The 18949-nt window shown below is 41.7% G+C and overlaps 1 protein-coding gene and 1 long non-coding RNA gene across 9 annotated transcripts in view; one reads left to right on the top strand and one right to left on the bottom strand.

The window, feature by feature from the left end:
• The window catches only part of crsp7 (cofactor required for Sp1 transcriptional activation, subunit 7), a 154963-nt gene that overhangs the window by 26410 nt on the left and 109604 nt on the right, over positions 1-18949 (bottom strand). For 5 of the 6 annotated variants that reach the window (XM_070860060.1, XM_070860059.1, XM_070860054.1 and 2 more), the window contains exon 2: positions 1860-1934. In XM_070860060.1, the coding sequence (XP_070716161.1) occupies positions 1860-1925 (66 nt within the window). In that variant the 5' untranslated portion in view covers positions 1926-1934. Of the gene's footprint in view, positions 1-1859; positions 1935-17363; positions 17446-18949 lie in introns of those variants that run through there. The other variant, XM_070860058.1, reaches the window with a different exon arrangement.
• The window catches only part of LOC139228745 (uncharacterized), a 107210-nt gene that overhangs the window by 54187 nt on the left and 34074 nt on the right, over positions 1-18949 (top strand). The window lies entirely within an intron of this gene.

Raw genomic sequence — 18949 nt, 5'->3', positions numbered from 1 at the left:
ACTGGCTTATATGGAGATGTGAAAGACAGTACTTGAGGAAAAATCCCTACCCACTTCTTATTTTATCAATTTGGTGGTGTTTGACAAGTAATTTATGACACTGCAATTGTAAAACCAATTAACTACAATAGACTCAAGAACATAAATAGGAACAGGAGTAGGCCATACGGCCCCTCGAGCCTGCTCCGCCACGTAATACAATCATGACTGATCTGATCATGGACTCAGCTCCACTTCCCTGCCCGCTTCCCATAACCCCTTATCGTTTAAGAAACTGTCTATTTCTGTCTTAAATTTATTCAATGTCCCAGCTTCCACAGCTCTCGGAGGCAGCGAATTCCACACATTTACAACCCTAAGAAATTTTTCCTCATCTCTGTTTTGAATGGGCGGCCCCTTATTCTAAGATAATGCCCTCTAGTGTTAGTCTCCCCCATCAGTGGAAACATCCTCTCTGCATCCACCTTGTCAAGCCCCCTCATAATCTTATACGTTTCGATAAGATTACCCCTCATTCTTCTGAATTCCAATGAGTAGAGGCCCAACCTACTCAACCTTTCCTCCTAAGTCAACCCCCTCGTGCCCGGAATCAACCTCGTGAACCTTCTCTGAACTGCCTCCTAAACAAGTATATCCTTTCGTAAATATGGAAACCAAAACTGTACGCAGTATTCCAGGTGTAGCCTCACCAATACCTTATATAGCTGTAGCAAAACTGCCCTGCTTTTATACTCCATCCCCTTTGCAATAAAGGCCAAGATACCATTAGCCTTCCTGATCACTTGCTGTACCTGCATACTATCTTTTTGTGTTTCATGCACCAGAACCCCCAGGTCCCACTGTACTGCGGCATTTTGCAATCTTTCTCCATTTAAATAATAACTTGCTCTTCGATTTTTTTCTGCCAAAGTGCATGACCTCACACTTTCCAACATTGTACTCCATCTGCCAAATTTTTGCCCACTCACTTAGCCTATGTCCTTTTGCAGACTTTTTGTGTCCTCCTCACACATTGCTTTTCCTCCCATCTTTGTATCGTCAGCAAACTTGGCTATGTTACACTCAGTCCCTTCTTCCAAGTCATTAATATAGATTGTAAATAGTTGGGGTTCCAGCACTGCTCCCTGCGGCACCCCACTAGTTACTGGTTGCCAACCAGAGAATGAACCATTTATCCTGACTCTCTATTAGTCATGCTAATATCCATGCGAATATATTACCCCCAACCCCGTGAACTTTTATCTTGTGCAGTAACCTTTTATGTGGCACCTTGTCAAATGCCGTCTGGAAGTCCAAATACACCACATCCACTGGTTCCCCTTTATCCACCCTATTCGTTACATCCTCAAAAAACTCCAGCAAATTTGTCAAACATAACTTCCCCTTCATAAATCCATGCTGACTCTGCCTGACCGAATTTTGCTTTTCCAAATGTCCTGCTACTGCTTCTTTAATAATGGACTCCAACATTTTCCCAACCACAGATGTTAGGCTAACTGATCTATAGTTTCCTGCTTTTTGTCTGCCTCCTTTTTTTAAAATAGGGGCATTACATTTGCAGTTTTCCAATCTGCTGGGACCTCCCCAGAATCCAGGGAATTTTGGTAAATTACAACCAATGCATCCACAATCCCTGCCGCTACTTCTCTTAAAACCCTAGGATGCAAGCCATCAGGTCCAGGGGTTTTATCTGCCTTTAGTCCCATTATCTTACTGAGTACCACCTCCTTAGTGATTGTGTTAAGTTCATCCCCCCCATAGCCCCTTGACTATCCACTGTCGGAATATTGTTAGTGTCCTGTTAAACTTTACTTACATGCAGTAGCACAATAGCCTAGCAGTGTTCATGAACTATTTACCTCAAGGGCCTCTTTGGTAATGGGATACTTCTCCAAGCTGGAGATCACCTCCAGCACCGCCACCATGTTACGGATCTGGAAGACAGAAACAAAAAACATTAGAAACATTAGCGATTGTACCACTCACATTGGTGAACAGCAGTTGACAGTCATGTTTTACAGAAGAACGCCCCAAGGTTAAAAAAGGGTGCGGAGGAAATGTAAACATAACAGAAAAGCACAGTACAAAAGCAAAATACTGCGGATGCTGGAATCTGAAATAAAAACAGAAAATGCTGGAAATCTCAGGTCAGGCAGCATCTGTGGAGAGACAAACAGAGTTAACTCCAGTTCTGACGAAGGGTCTTCGACCTGAAACGTTAACTCTGTTTCTCTCTCCACAGGTGCTGTTTGACCCGCTGAGATTTCCAGCATTTTGTGTTTTTTTTTAAGAAAAGTACAGTATTTTTGACTTCCAAATTAGCATTCAAATCATGAGCAAGAGCTCTGCTTGCAAGATTTCAAACCCAATGTTTTAAAACAACTTGCATTTATATAGTGCCTTTTAACATATTAAAACATCCCAAGGCGCTTCACAGGAGAGTTATCCTATTATTTAGCCCTGCTATTTGCTCGGTTACCAGACTCTCCAGGAATGTACTGGGAGCCTTTGTATTGCAGATAACAGACCATCATAAAGCATAGATACACAAGTCACTACTTATGGGAGGCTATTTTTATTCAAACAATGACAATTGAGTGACAGAGACACAAGTTGGTCCTGGTAGCCAGGCAGTTCAGACAGGACAGGCAGGCGTTTAACATCTACAGCTTAGTTCTTAGGATCTGTAGCAATCTAGATGTTTTTATGCTAGTTCAGTATACTGCAGTACTCCTGTTAATTCAAATCAATTTGTTTGCTCAAATTTTTTTTCAATTATTCAGTAATTCGAATTAAGCAATTTAAATAAAACAGCATAGGTGCTTTTATTTTTGCACAATTTGAATTCAAATTAGGCAACTTTGAATTAAGAGACTCTACACATTTTTGCACTACCGCCTACATAAAAATGATGACCCTTCAAGCAGTAATTCTCTGGATTTGAAGCACTTTGGGGTGTCTGAAGGACATAAGGTGCTATATAGAGGCAAGTTTTACTTAGTGACCCATCGGCCAATAATTGGGAATGTGCGTGCAGTCTTTGATGAAATCAAAAACAAACTTGTCAGTTTAAAAATAGAAAAATCAATCTAAAAATCTGGTCATCACAGTACAATCCAGCAAGTTTATTCTGCAACTCCTACACACTCTCCTTCCTGATCTCAGTGATGCAGAGAAAGAGAGATCATGTCAGACTCACTCCCACACGCTTCCTCAGTGAGGTTTCAGAGGCTCAGGAGCAACTGGCTAGTATGCCATCACAGCCAATGAATGGTGCAAAAATACTGATGTTTCCTTCTCCTGTGGGACCTGGGTTTCAATGCAGCCCCTGCAATAAGCACTCAGATAGGTGTTGTTCTGCACTCAGGTTGGGCATGTTATGACAATGCAGATAGGGCTTTGCTGCACTTGGGGCCCATGCTACATCTGATGCAGAAGTCTTTGATGCCCACACCACTTGCAATAAATGAATTGATCCCATTTTCCTGCACCAACATCTCATTTTAACGAGAAGGAAATTCTCCCAAAATAGTGAGCACAAGAGTACTAGTTTAACAGAGATTACGCGAGACTGAAGCCTGTTTTGTGTTGATTGCTCAGATGCACTGATATACTGAAGTTGTCTCATATTTTAGAAATTTTTTGGGGAGTTTCTAAAAATGAACATATTTTATGGTGCAAACCTCATAATTCATTTGCACCTATTCAACAATCACCTAAATATACTAAACATTTAAAAAACCTAAAATTAATCTACGGATGCTACAACGGCAGCAGTATCCACAAACCGATCTAAAGAAGCTACAGAAACAGCAAAATCCAATTCTGAAACCCCACACTAAGCTACTCAGCAGACGATCAGTAGAAACCAGCTCCCCGCCTATGTCAACACTCTGTAAGAGTTGCCTCAGCAGCCTGCTGGTGACAATACTGATGAACATTCAGTATCAAGGATAATGAAGCAGTATCAGGCGACGCAACAGACATTATGGTAAAATATCAATGTCAGATGCTGCCATACAAGACAAGAAAATAACTTTCTAAAAACAGGTGGGGTGGGAGAGAGAAAGACACTGGCGAAAACCTGAGAGATAAATCTCAGATTGCCAGTATCAAACTGTGAGGGTTCTCTCCTCCCCACTCCTAACATAGTTCCCTATTTTCCTGAAAGTGCGTTAACTGCCAACACAGCCTTCCAGTAACCTTGCCGAAAAGGCCATGCTTCACATGAGCCTGGACAGCAAGTGTCAGAGGACAGAGCCTGTCCTCCCCACATAGTCATACTTTGATAGATGGCATGCAATGGCAATCAGGAGCAGGGACCCTGGTTGATATAGTTTCTTTCGTCCTCCCTAGCTTTGGAGACTGAGGCCAAATGCTGGGCTGGCTGAGGTCAGAGAACAGCAGAGATTGAACTGGGATTCTTCGTCTGAATGCCTCACACCCGCAAGGTCAGGTGCATTTCTGCAACAGCTTTGGGAGGGGTGGGGGGGGGGGGGCTAGTGGCTCAAGATAAAACCATGAAGCTTTAACCACACCCCACCCCACCCCTGGCCATAGATTCCTTATAGATGTGTTATCCTTTGGATGGTGTTAGAGCAGGAGTATCCAAGCTTGTGCCTTCATGGCAGTTCACAGATGACTGAATGCTCTTGGGTATCAACACCCTGAACCGGGAAGGATGCTGATCTCCAATGCTTGCTGAGACTGAAACACACAATTTGGAGACCCATCCTGTGCCAGCAAGGGAGGAGAATATTCAAACAGGTTAGAGAATAAGTGAGCAATCTTTCACCCCTCTTCGGGGGAGGGGGGGGGGGGGGAAGAAAGAGTGGAGTAGAAGGAAATTTTTATAATTTTATATATTGTATTCTCCACCTCCAGTTTCCTTTCAACAAAATGAGCCGTTACTCTAAAATGCAACAGTGGTTTAAAAAAATTAAATCCCTACCCTAACCATCTCTGGAAGCTGGAAAGTTCTTATCAAGGGGTAGATTCCAGACTCTTTAGGGAGTATTAAATGTGGCAATATTTACACTGGAGCTTACAATCTGTGCATCTCTACATAAATCAATTCTGTCTGAGCACTTCAAATCAATGCTGCATCAAGTTTTTTTTTAAATCCCCAAAATACCAAGAACAGTCATTATTGTCAACGTTACTTGGAAATTTTAGTAAAGGCTAAAGTGCTGATAATTGGGGATTTCCTAGTACCGTATCAGCAATGGTTGCAGAGCAGCTGATGGAGTACTGCGCAGGCTTAGAAAGATGATCCCCTCCTATAATACTTAGTATATCCTTGTTTTTAAAGGTGCTCCATAATAGGATTTTAGTTCCTGAAAATATTACTACTTATTCCAGTTAAAGAAATATGAAATAGGTGCAGGTTTCCAATTAGTTTCAAAATCTGCTCCTGCACTTAGCAGGAAAGTGTTCATTATTTTCCACTCTCGAGATGCGATCAGAAGGGATGCCTTCACACTTACAGGTGTCACAGCTACTCCACAATATCAATGCAAATGTGTCCCTGGCTGCTTCTAACCACTTTTTAAAAGTGTTAAATATGGCAACTGAAACCAGTCCCTTCCTTTATATTTGATTGTTAATTCAGAACATATTCCCCTTCAAGTATCAGTTTAAAGGTAGTCACATAATAAAAGTCTCCATCACCAAAATTACAACATTCCATTTGAGTGGGATTTGGTGGTTTTGGATAATTGAAAACTCTGCAATAGGACAAAAACTGTAACTTGAAGAGCTGGACAGGTAGGAGAACAAGCCTGGGCTCCATCCATGAACAAGGAACAGACAGGTCAAGCACAACAATAACTCTTAAATCCTCCCAGTGGACCTTTATAGAAAAGCAAACTTGGGAATGAAACAGCAGTGTGTCCATATAGAGTTCTCAATTCATTCCCAGGTTGCTCTCCTGAACAAGTTATAGGTGGTGGGGGTGTGTTCAAATTCAATGTTTACCGAAGCTGTTGTGGGAAATCTCCAGGTGCATATCTCAGCATGGTGTGTCACACACACAAAAACATGCTATAAATAACTAAAGGGCTCATGTCTACACTGTGCTGCCTATCAACTGTGGAAAATTCTGCCCAAATTGCATCTTACCAGAGTACCACCCTGGGAGTAAGGATGTTTACTTCACAAGCATTGGGGAAAAAAAACTCAAAACTCCTAAAAGTTCCTGGTTTTAACTTTAGGCTAATTCCCTTTCTCCTACCCCCCTTCTCCCACCACCAAAATGAACACCATCTTGCATATATGTACTATAAACTAGGGAGGTACAAGTAAAAGGGAGTGCTGGCTGAAGATTACGTTTGACTGCACTGCCAGAGTGTCAAGGTCAACGGGTTATACTTTCCTTATTTACATAAATCATGAAGGGGAAATTATGTTTAACTAATTTACTGGAATGCTTTGAGGATATAATGAGCATGGTGGAAAGAGGTGTACCGATGGATGTGGTGTATTTAGATTTCCAAAAGGCATTCGACAAGGTGCCACACAAAAGGTTACTGCAGAAGATAAAGGTACGCGGAGTCAGAGGAAATGTATTAGCATGGATCGAGAATTGGCTGGCTAACAGAAAGCAGAGAGTCGGGATAAATGGGCCCTTTTTGGGTTGGAAATCGGTGGTTAGTGATGTGCCACAGGGATCGGTGCTGGCACCACAACTGTTTACAATATACATAGATGACCTGGAAGAGGGGACAGAGTGTAATGTAACAAAATTTGCAGATGACACAAAGATTAGTGGGAAAGCGGGTTGTGTAGAGGACACAGAGAGGCTGCAAAGAGATTTAGATAGATTAAGCAAATGGGCTAAGGTTTGGCAGATGGAATACAATGTTGGAAAATGTGAGGTCATCCACATTGGGAAAAAAAAAAAAACAGTAAAAGGGATTATTATTTGAATGGGGAGAAATTACAACATGCTGCGGTGCAGAGGGACCTGGGGGTCCTTGTGCATGAATCCCAAAAAGTTAGTTTGCAGGTAATCAGGAAGGCGAATGGAATGTTGGCCTTCATTACGAGAGGGATGGAGTACAAAAGCAGGGCGGTCCTGCTGCAACTGTATAGGATATTAGTGAGGCCGCACCTGGAGTACTGCGTGCAGTTTTGGTCACCTTACTTAAGGAAGGATATACTAGCTTTGGAGGGGGTACAGAGATGATTCACTAGACTTATTCCGGAGATGAGAGGGTTACCTTGTGATGATAGATTAAGTAGACTGGGTCTTTACTCGTTGGAGTTCAGAAGGATGAGGGATGATCTTATAGAAACATTTAAAATAATGAAAGGGATAGACAAGATAAGAGGCAGAGAGGTTTCCATTGGTCAGGAGACTAGAACTTGGGGGCACAGTCTCAAAATACGGGGGAGCCAATTTAAAACAAAGTTGAGAAGGAATTTCTTCTCCCAGAGGGTTGTGAATCTGTGGAATTCTCTGCCCAAGGAAGCAGTTGAGGCTAGCTCATTGAATTTATTCAAATCACAGATAGATAGATTTTTAATCAATAAGGGAATTAAGGGTTACGGGGAGCGGGCGGGTAAGTGGAGCTGAGTCCACGGCCAGATCAGCCATGATCTTGTTGAATGGCGGAGCAGGCTCGAGGGGCTAGATGGCCCAATCCTGTTCCTAATTCTTATGTAATATCTAATCAATTTTCATCCCAGTTTTAGCATTAAAATTGAAAGAGCAAAAAAAATCCCTCAAACTGCTGGCTGCTGTTCAGCCTCCAGCTCAGGTCCAGGTGTTACTGGCTGGCATTGCTTCTGCAGCTTGGATATCATCACGGGCAGATGTCAGCAACATTACTACCTGGTGTAAAACAGGTCTCCATCACTGTGGAGCTGGGCAAAATCTGGAACAAACCTAAAGCATACCTGAAGCAAAATGACCGAGCTTTTGCTCACCTGTCATTTTAATTCTCTGCCTCACTCCGGGCTCCTACACTGTTCCAGTGAAGCTCAACTTCAGCTTGAGGAAGGCACCTCATCTTTCAATTAGGGACATTACAGCCTTCGGGACTCAACACGGAGTTCAACAATTTCACATCATAACCACTGCTCCTATTTTTTTCGGACGGCAGCTGTTGCTGATGCTCCTGCTATTTTCCATTTACACCTCCCCTAGACCCATTACCATCTCCTTCTGCCTTGCATCATTCCTTTTGTCATTTAATCTCTACCACCTTCCATCAATCACAGGTCTGTAAGAACATAAGAATTAGCATCACAGTAGGCCATTCAGTCCCTCGGCCCTGCTCTGCCATTCAATGAGATCATGGCTGATCATCTTCCTCAACTCCACTCTCCTGCACTGTCCCCATATCCCTCGATTCCCTTAATAGCCAAAAATCTATCGATCTGTCTTGAATGTCCTGAGCCTCCACAACCCTCTGGGGTAGAGAATTCCAAAGATTCACCACCCTTTGAATGAAGAAGTTTCTCCTCATCTCAGTCTTAAATGGCCAACCCCTTATTCGGAGACTGTGACCCCTGGTTCCAGACTCCTCAGCCAAAGGAAACATCCTCCCTGCATCTACCCTGTCAAGCCCTGTAAGAATTTTGTCTGTTTCAATGAGATCAATGAGATTTTATTCTTTCCTCCCCTTCCCGTCTCTGTACTTGCTTAAAACTTGTTTTACCCAACTTTTCCAGATCTGACGACAGGTCTCAATCAGATCAGACCTGAAATCTCAACACTGTTTCTCCACAGATGTTGCCAGACCTGCTGAGTATTTCCAGCATTTTGTGTTTTCATTCCTAAAGGGTACTTGCTACTTTAAAGATATGCAGGTTTTTGAAAAAGTTCATACATTAATAATTGTGTTAAATGTGAAAAGAAAAAAAGGTTTTGCTTGAGCCTGAAGTCAGTTTCATGGACAACTGGCCGGTCAAACCAAAAGGCATCATTGCAAATTTACTCCTGTCCTAGCAACAGCAACTCAACCTTAATAATCAAAGCAGCTCACAGACAAGCTGATAATAGAACATGAATTTCTCATTTTTAATTTTCCAATTGCTAACAGTTTTTTCATAAAAGGCAGACCATAGGTCAATCATTTAATTGATTTGTTCATTATTTCACATGGAATTCCCTCGTGTCCAGAGTAATCTGACCACGGTTTAGTCCAGCCATTATAGCAATATGTAACCTTTCTGCTTCCAATCTCATCTTTACCATATTCATAATCAACCCAAATGACAAAGACAGAGTTCCCACGGTCACCATGAGGAGATTGGCCCATATCACCTAACGGACCAACCAAATTGCAGATCATCTGTTGGACCAATCGGCAGTTTCTGTACTGTCATATAGGAATCTGTTCTTATAAAACTGAAATAATGAACAAAAAGTGATATTCTAACCATTTCCACGGCAGCAGCATTTTAACACAACGAGCAAAATCAGAAAATAACCATACCGAGACACATTAATTTCACCACAAACACGAGATTAGCAGACAAACTAGCTTCTCATCCATCAGTTTTGAACACTAATGGCCACAGTTATCAGTTTCAATGACACAAACACAATAAAAATGCATTTAAAAGCCCGCCCCTATTACTAACATCTAATTTGAAGTAGATATTGAGATTGTCACCAAGTATACGGATGACTTTCACCACACACTGCCTGGTAGAGGCAACTTGCAGCTTCCAGAAATTCAGGAAAGCTCAACCAGAAAGAGTTATCTTCTGGGTAAATCACAGACAAACACTATTTCTTGTGTCGCTCTCAAACACAAAAGTGGGAGTTGGCAAACAGCGAGATGGATTAAAAACCACTTCAGGAAAACAGTTTAGTGGAATGGACAGAGGCACAAACGCAATTGAAGGAGTGTGACGAAGAAAAATAACAAATGGGAGTAAACACTCAAGAACGACACTGAAGGGTGGTATTGATGAAGAGACACACCTAGGGGTTCAAATATATAATCTCCTGAATGTGCCATTGCTGGTAGATAAAGCTGAACAGCATTTTGAATTTTACAAATGGGCAGAGAGAAGAGGAGCATTGTAGTAGTATTTGTGCAAACAGAGTACTGCATGCAGTTGCAGACACCCCATGATGGAAGGATATTAAAGCCATAAGGAGCACATAGCTTGATTCTAGGAATGGGAAAGTATAGCTGTAAGTAGAGACACAAGATACACGTGACTATTTATCCTGGACCAGAGAAGGCGAAGAGGAAGTTTATTAGAGATTTTAAAAATATTAAAGGAGTTTGATAGAGTAAGAGAGAATAAAAGAAATATGGTTTCCTCTCAATGGTGAGTCAGTGACGAGGGGGAAATCAATTTAAAATTCTCACTAAGTGAATGGGAGAGAGATTAGGAGAAACCTCAAAATGTTTTGCCACATGGAATTGTTGAGGCTGAGATTGGTGTGTATTTGAAAGGGAAAATGGATAAATATTTGAAACTGAGATACAGGGCTATGGGGACAGCGAAGTGGTGGGATTAGTTATGGATTACTCCAAAGAGTCAACACAGGCAAGATGGGCCTCACAACAACTTGCATTTATATAGTGCCTTTAATGTAGTAAAATGTCCCACGGCGCTTCACATGAGTATCAAACAAAATTTGACACCGAGCCACACAAGATGATATTCGGGCAAATAGGCAGGTTTTAAGGAGCATCTTGAAGGAGGAGAGAATGGTAGAGGGGTGGAGAATTTTAGGGAGGGAATTCCAGAGCTTAGGGACTAGGCACTGAAGACATGGCCACCAATGGTGAAGCGAAGAGAATTGAGGATGCACAGAGATCGTGGAGGATTGTAGGGCTGGAGGAGGATACAGAGCTAGGGAGAGGGAGAGGCCACGGAGGGATTTGAGAACTAGGATGAGTATTTTAAAATCAAGGGGTTGCCAGTGTAGGTCAACAAAGACAGGGGTGATGGGTGAACTGGACTTGGTGCAAGTTAGGATACGAGCAGAGTTTTGGATGAGCTCAAATTTATCCAAGATGGAAGGCTGGCCATGAGCATCGGATAGTCGATTAGCATGGATGAGGGTTTCAACAGGTGAGCTGAGGCATAGGTGGAGGGGGGGCCATATTATGGAGGTGGAAGTAGATGGTCTTGGTGAAGGAGGATATGGGGTTGGAAACTCAGGTCAGGGTCAAATAGGGAGCCACGGTTACGAATGGCCTGGTTCATCCTCAGACAGTGACCATGGAGAGGGATGGAGTCGGAGGCTAGGGAACTGATTTTGTGGTGGGGACCGAAGACAATGGCGTAGGTCTTCCCAATATTTAATTGGAGGAAATTTCTGCTCATTCAATACTGGATGTTGGACAAGCAGTATGACAAATCAGAGGCAGTGGAGGGGTCGAGAGAAGTGAATGGACTTACTGTGTGCTGTAAACTTCTCCAATTTATCCTTGGGCATCTCATTCAAGCTTTACAACCCAAACAAATTAACCCCAATCACTGGACCAACTGGAGAAGGACAACCCTGCAAGCAATACCAAGAGAAATGAACTATGTTGAATTTTATAAAATACAGCTTTCAAGCCCAATCTCTGCCTCTTTATGTTAATCTTCCACCTAGATCCCCACACACCAGCACCTACCATACAGCCAATCCTGATGTAGAGCAGTCCTAACAGCAGTTAATACTTCATCCAAAACCCTGATTGAGAATCTTACCTATTCCCCAGCCTCCATCACCCAGATCAACTTCCTGTGTCCACACGCCAGCAGCCTCCATTTCCACCTCCTCTCCAGCTTTCACTCAACCCCATTGCTTCCCCACACTCCTACCTCACCCTGAACCCAGGCCGAGCCTGCAGACTTTGTGAATTTACCCTATCGCCAATCCCACAGCTTGTTCTCTTCCCTACACAAGGTTTGTTGTCCCACACTCATCTAACTCTCAGCCACAGCCTGCACGTGCACTTTGACCCAGACCAGTTTCTCCCACGCCTGACTGCCACAAACTCAGCCCAGTCTAGTCTCATCCTCAGCCTGCAAGCAATACTCCAGGAGATGCATTTGTATTACTTAAAGAAAATAATATACCTGTTAAAAGTTGAGCATGCAGCACTTTGTAGCCATTACCTATCAAAACAAGGCTACATTAATTACAAGATTAATATAGAATAAAGAATACACAGGAATAGTTAAAAGATAAAACCAGCTGAGCGGTTTAGACGCACAGGCAGGCAGACACACACCTAGTTCACAGCACACCTGAAGCTCTCAACTGAAATATAACTTCATTTGAGGTCATCTTATTTCTTGTGTTGTATTAACTGTCGTGAATTATTCCAATTTCATGTCAGGGTTTGCCAGTGCATTCAGAGACCAGTCAGAGAGAGAAATTATATATTTTAGTTTAAAATTTATAAGATAAATGTTGGAGCTTGAGCAGAGAAATTCAACGGGCAGTAAAATTAGATGCGGTTGTTTGATAGACAAAATCTTCCCGCACCTTTGCTGTTAACACTTAAAAAAAAAAAATCCACATTTGCCAGCAACCAGTGGAAATACCCTTAAATATTTAAAAAAGGGCAATCACGATTAATTCTAAAATACTGGACAGATACAAATGAGAAATAAGTTACTGAAGAGATGTTACTGGAGGCAGCAAAATTTACCCCCTGTGAAAAAGCACCCTCCGAACCATCACAGTGATTCTCTCCATCCTGCACCTTTCGTTAAGTCAGGGATCATTTCAGTGCAGTTTTTAAAAATCAAAATCATGGTCTGGATTTTCCGTTCCCCATGACGCGTATACAGCGCGTACGCCGTCGGATGCCTTGTAAAAGGCCCCGCAAGTTCCAGGTTTCTGCAAGCGTCAAAGCGGAACTTGCGATCTGTCAAGGTTCGCCTTGACAGATCATCCACACCGATCCAAAAATCACTTTCGCTGGTGCAGTGTTGGGCTATTTGCCCAACTGCTGCCCAGCAAATGGCCACACACCCTTACACCTGGTAAAAGCAAGCGTAGGACCTGCTTTCACCAGCGTAAGGGTTAATATAAATGTTAAATTAAAATTATTTTAAAAAATTATTCACAAACATTAGTTTATGTAAATTTTGGCCCGGATTAAAATGTTTAAAATTATTTCAAAAAATGTATTTTATTGTAAATGCTTCATTAAAGGGGCTTTTAATTAAATTTGAAAATGGGAACATTTCTTTTTATTCCAGTTGTATAAATTACTTGGTTATTTGGGGATGCCCAATATGCTTTTGGGGATTCCGTTCGTAAATGGAATCCCCATAAGCAGATGAGGAATCCTCCTTTCTGATAGGAGGACCGGACCCACATGATCCCATCAACTCTTCAGAACTGACTGCATCCCAGAGATCCTTGGACCTTTATGAAGGCTATTTGCTAATCACCCAAAGTACAATAGCACCATCATTGCAGAAAACAGTGTTCAGAAGCAGAATAGGTCATCAATACCAAAAAAATCTGCAATGAAGAATTCCTCAGATAATGCTCGTGATGCTCAGTTCGTCCAAGCCCAGAGTAGAAATCTGGTGACTAATGGACTACCTAGAGTCTGTACACCACAGCTTGAAAACCTAGGGTGCAGAAAGTGTACACCTTCCCTAACATTAATCACATTGATGTAGCACTAAGCTATGCTGACCAGGTAGTCTTAAATTCAATTCCTAATCTTTATTGAGTAAGCCGGTCTGAGACAATTGACGTTCTACAATTGGCCTCAGTGTCCTAGGCTTTTGGAGATTTGTGTGTTGGGCGGGCGGGGGGGGGGGAGGGGGGGGAAAAAGAGAGATAAATCAGCCAACATTCCCACTCCTGACTGCTGTTCGGGAACATCCGTGTGATGTCCTCCACAGTTAAATAGCCTAGATTCTCACTATCTAGACTCACATGAACTTACATTCATAGTGCCTTTAATGTAGAAAGATGTCCCATGGCGTTGCAGAGGCATAACCTAAAATACTACGTGGGTAAGGTAGCGGATGGCTGGTGGTGCCCATGGAACCGTACACTACATTAAGTCAATGCCCTCAGGAAAGGAGAAGAAAACACACTCGCGTAAAATCTATTACATTCAAATTAGCAATAGAACTGCAACATTTTTTTTTAAAGTTGTCATTTACACCAATCATCAGAGCAAAAGGTTTAATTTTTGGGGGTGAATTTGTGCACTAATCGAGAGAGAGCTTGGAACATACTTCATTCTTGCTCCCTAAACTCAACATTAAGTACTCCTAGGTCAGGTACAGCACAGATTAGATGCTCTATCTACACTGTTCCAGCATTGCATCTTAATCCCAAGTATAGTCATACTGCAGGGGTGCCTAGTCCCCTACCTAATTTGATCGTGAGCAGGAAAAACTGAGTGGCCCCCGGGATATTAGCTGAGCAGCTCCCGACTTAAAAGTACTGCTGTACCTCATGGACACAGGCAGGCATACACTGTATAAGAATGGATACAAGTTGCACGGCACTTCATTTGGTCTCCTAGAGTGGTTGGAGTGACAATTTAATTGACGGTAACAAATGAAGCAGTGTTTGGGGCTGCACATAATTCAATGGTGATGCTGACTAGAAATGTGAGTCCTCCTATGGAGAAGTGGTGCTTTTATTGGTGTCAATATGCAAGGACTCTGGGATTGCTTTTCAGTTACAGAATGGACAGTGTGGCAATCAGACCAGCTCTCAGAAATTCAGCACTTATAAATTTCAATTCCCAGACTGACCGGGAACATCTTGCATATAAACACACAACACTGCAACAAGGAAAGCACACAACAAAGACCCTAGAGTGAGTTTTGGTTCATGTGGGCTCCGGTTTCCTTTGACCTCTGTGATTGAGCACACACAAGGGAGAAAAACCAACTATCAGAAGTGAGCGAGAAATCAGCCACAGGATCAAACCAAAATCACAGAAAAAGATCACCAGAGGCAAGAAATATTCAAGTGAAGCAAAGAGAAGTAGAGCAATATGAGGAAACAAACAGTGAGTGATGACATTTTAGTGCAGTACCGAGGGAGTGCTGCAATGTCACATGTACTGGGTGCGTGGGGAACACTATTCGGAATCTATAGTCAGCAGTGAAAGGAGAGGCTCAATCAGTCTGCAACAGGTTCACGGTAACATTTATTACACAAGCATGCCAATTCTGTGGCAAGCATACAGTGCAGTGTGTGTAATCTGGTTTATTATACTGTCTAAATGCTCTAACCACCCACAGCCTTAAATCCAAGCAATCAAGCGACACAGTAGCTTGCATCAAAGATTCCTGCGTTTCAGCTAACATCTCAAGAACTGCTCAGCCTTTTAGTCCTATGTAGTGATCAAGATATAAATTGTATACCCACTTCAAAAATAGGTTTGACTTTCAGCATTTCTATTATAGGGAATATGTTGTCGTCAAGGATTTGAGGTTTCATTTAGCTTGGAAAATAGTCAATCCTTCCTCCTGCCCGAGCTTACAGAAGGGAATTGTAGCCAGCATGTGGAATAATATAGCTGTCCAGCAGATACCTACTGAACACATGTTTAAAATGCCAAATTTCTATCATTTTATTCAGTCAGAATTGAAGAAAACCACATTAATTTATTTTATGAAGTGTATACATTTTGAAACAAAGTGCTTGTCCAATCTCATCAATATCACAGTATGGTTGAATGTGGCAAAATGAACATACAAGACAACACTTAGGGAGGGAACTGCAGCCATGGAAAAAGATGGCAGCAGCGGTGAAAAGATATCACTATGATGAAAAGCTTGAAATATTGGGATGGTATTCACTGGAACAGGGAAGATTAAGAGGAGATCTTATAAAAGTGTCCAAAATTATGAAAAATGTTTAAGTAGACAGACAGTGAAAGATTATTTCCATTAATCAGTAACAAGAGAGAATAAATTTAGGATTAGTACTATTAGCGAGGAGGGAAAAGTTGGAAGAACTCTTCATGCAAAGAATTATTTGAATATGCAAAAATATCACAAAGTAACTGTTATATATGCAGACTATAGATATACTCTGTGTAGTCACTGTATAGTTGCATAAGATGGAGACTTGTTTACCTGATGTACTGTCAATAAGGTTTGCACTGTGTATATACATGCTTGCACCACTAGAGGGTGCAACTGACGGAGACCGAGGTTTCCTGCCCTGGTGGCAGGGGCTGCATAAAAGAGGAGCCACCATGCGGCTGCCTCACTCTCGAGTTAGGAATGAAGGACCAAGGTCACTACATTGCCTTGTGGAGTCATTCATAAGTACATTACAGACATAATAGTAACTATTGAAGCTAATTCGATCAATGTTTAAGAGGGAAAAAATAAAGGTGGCGGGAAAGAGCAGAAAGTTGCGAGCAATGAAATAAGACACAATGGGCCAAAATAGCTTCCTGAGCTTCCCACAAGATTCCCACATCATACTAGATTTGATTTTCATTATCATAGGTTAACAATACACTTTCTGTATAAACAGGACTTCCATGTGCTCAGGATTCTTGACATTCTAATTTTTGGTGTTATAAAAACCTTTTCCTATTTCAACAGCTACACTTTTGCCAAATGTTAAAAAAAATTAGTTTCACAACATTTATTCTTTTTCGATGTACAGGAGAAGGAAAGGAAAGCAAACATTGCAAACCAAATTAAACACTCCTACTGTGTGCTGAAGAGAAGCAGAGAAATTTCAGTATTCAAAGTCCTGAGATTTGGGGAAATTGAGAGTCAACAATTGTTAATTTTTGGGCAATAATCAGCAAATATAATTGGGAATGATTTTAATGGGGGCCCTTTATGCGGAAAATCTGTAAAAATAAAACTGCATCCTATATATACTGAAATCTGACGTTGCACAAGTACAGGATACATTAATGCTATTGTTGATGCAGGATTATCATGTTAAACAATAGTAAACAGGATAGTTCAGTATTCATGTGCCTTGTAAATAAAGGAGCATCACTCATGTAACTATGGAACGATGGGCAATAATCACTAACCTCATACCAAATGCCACAAAAATCCTCATCCACACCATCATCAACAGATTCAATTTCTGTAACTCTCTCCTTACTAGTCTCCCAAACTTCAATTCATCCAGAACTCACCATCTACATCCTATTCCACTCGCTGTTCACCTGTTTTCACTTGCCTCTCAACGCCTCATCCTACAGTACCTTGATTTCCAAATTGTCATCCATAAATGCTTTTCCCACCTCCTGCTTCTGCACCATTCTACAGCCCCAATTCCCAAGTCGCACGCATCACTCTCGACACTGATCTTCTGTGAATCCCTCCTCGTGTCACACGTTCAGAGGCAAAGCCTTCATCATTCACACCGCATAACTCTACCTTCTGCCCCACTTTGATGCATCTCTCTTGAAACCTACCTTATCGTCTGCACTTTTGTTCACTTTCTCTAAAACCCCATCCAAATTCCGTGTTCGATGCCCGGTTTCAACTCTGTAAAGTGTCTGAATATTGCAGATTGATAGATAAGTCTAGAACCAGGGGTCACAGTCTCAGATTAAGGGATCAGCCATTTAGGACTGAGATGAGGAGAAACTTCTTCACTCAGAGGGTGGCGAATCTTTGGAATTCTCTACCCCAGAGGCTCAGTTGTTGTGTATTCAAGACAGATCAACAGATTTTTGGATATTAAGGGAATCAAGGGATATGGGGATAGCGCAGGAAAGTGGAGTTGAGGTAGATCAGCCATGATCTCATTGAATGGCGAGGCAGGCTCTAGGGGTCGAATGGCCTACGTCTGCTCCTTATTCTTTTGTTCTGTATCAGAAGAGACAATAATTAATATTTCTTTATATTTGTTGATTAACAGGTTGGTAACAAGTTTAAATGTTGTCTTTACATCTGTTTTTCTGCGCTGGGGAAACTGAGGAAACATGCGTCTTGGTTGAAGAGCACAACACTTCAGTCATAGGTATTTTCACCTTAGCTCAGTGAATATTAGAGACAATGTTTATCCAGGTGATAGAAATAATTAATATGGATCATTGGAGCGCTGGTCTTTCTAATTTTAGTCTATTTCATGTCCTATTGTTCCAAGCCTTTAGAGCCAAAAGCAGTTATGGCTGACTCAATAATGTGGCCTGGCTCCCAGACACACAACTCGGGTTCTGGAAATAAACCACTGGCTGGAAACAAGCTTCTGAGGGTATCATCCAAGGGTCTTTGAAGGTCTTTCTTTGGTCGACAGAATCATATAAGCGGCCGAGTTTGGATGCAAGTGCCACACTTTGCCAGGTTACTACTTCCTTTTCCCACCATACTGCTTCTTGGGTTGAGGCAAACAGTTTATCCCTTGTCAAGGACAAAAGTTGCTTACGATACTGCAGAGAGTTTTTGAAATTATGTAAGATATTGTTTTGTGAACCTCAGCTTTGCCAGGCAATTTAATAAGCTGGCACTGTTGGAAAAACAATGTTGAATTTCACATACAAGCTTTTCCTCACACATCCATGTCCCAAGTTATGGGGATTATTACATTTTTGAAATGTTTATTATTTTGAAATAGGATTACAACGTTGGTGAGAAAATAGACTATTCAAAGATAGATAGATATATAGATAGATAGATATAGATAGAGTGTTGTTTGTTCGTTGGAGAGATCAGGAGAGCACTACGTGTCTATAAGCACTGACTGTTCATTCCGAGCACACATTACCTTTGTGCAGGCCATAAATCAGACTTACGGAATTGGCTTTTTGCACTGGATATAGAAAAAGTTTCAGCAAGAGCCTAAATCATGAGGTTTCGCTGCGCTAAAGGTGCTATACAAGTTGTTCCTGTGCAGGATAGTATAGTGTACACTAGTGTTCCAGGAAATAGCGGATCACCGCATTGCTGCACAGGATAATGCTGTATACTGTATGCCTGCAGATGGTAAAAGATATTGCTCCGTCTAATTTTAATTTATTGTTTCCCGTATATAAAAGAGCACTGTACTGTCATACAT

This window comes from Pristiophorus japonicus, chromosome 18 (assembly GCF_044704955.1).
Source record: "Pristiophorus japonicus isolate sPriJap1 chromosome 18, sPriJap1.hap1, whole genome shotgun sequence".
NCBI lineage: Eukaryota > Metazoa > Chordata > Chondrichthyes > Pristiophoridae > Pristiophorus > Pristiophorus japonicus.
The sequence above is the reverse complement of the archived record's forward strand: the minus strand, read 5'-3'. Positions and strand labels throughout refer to the sequence as shown.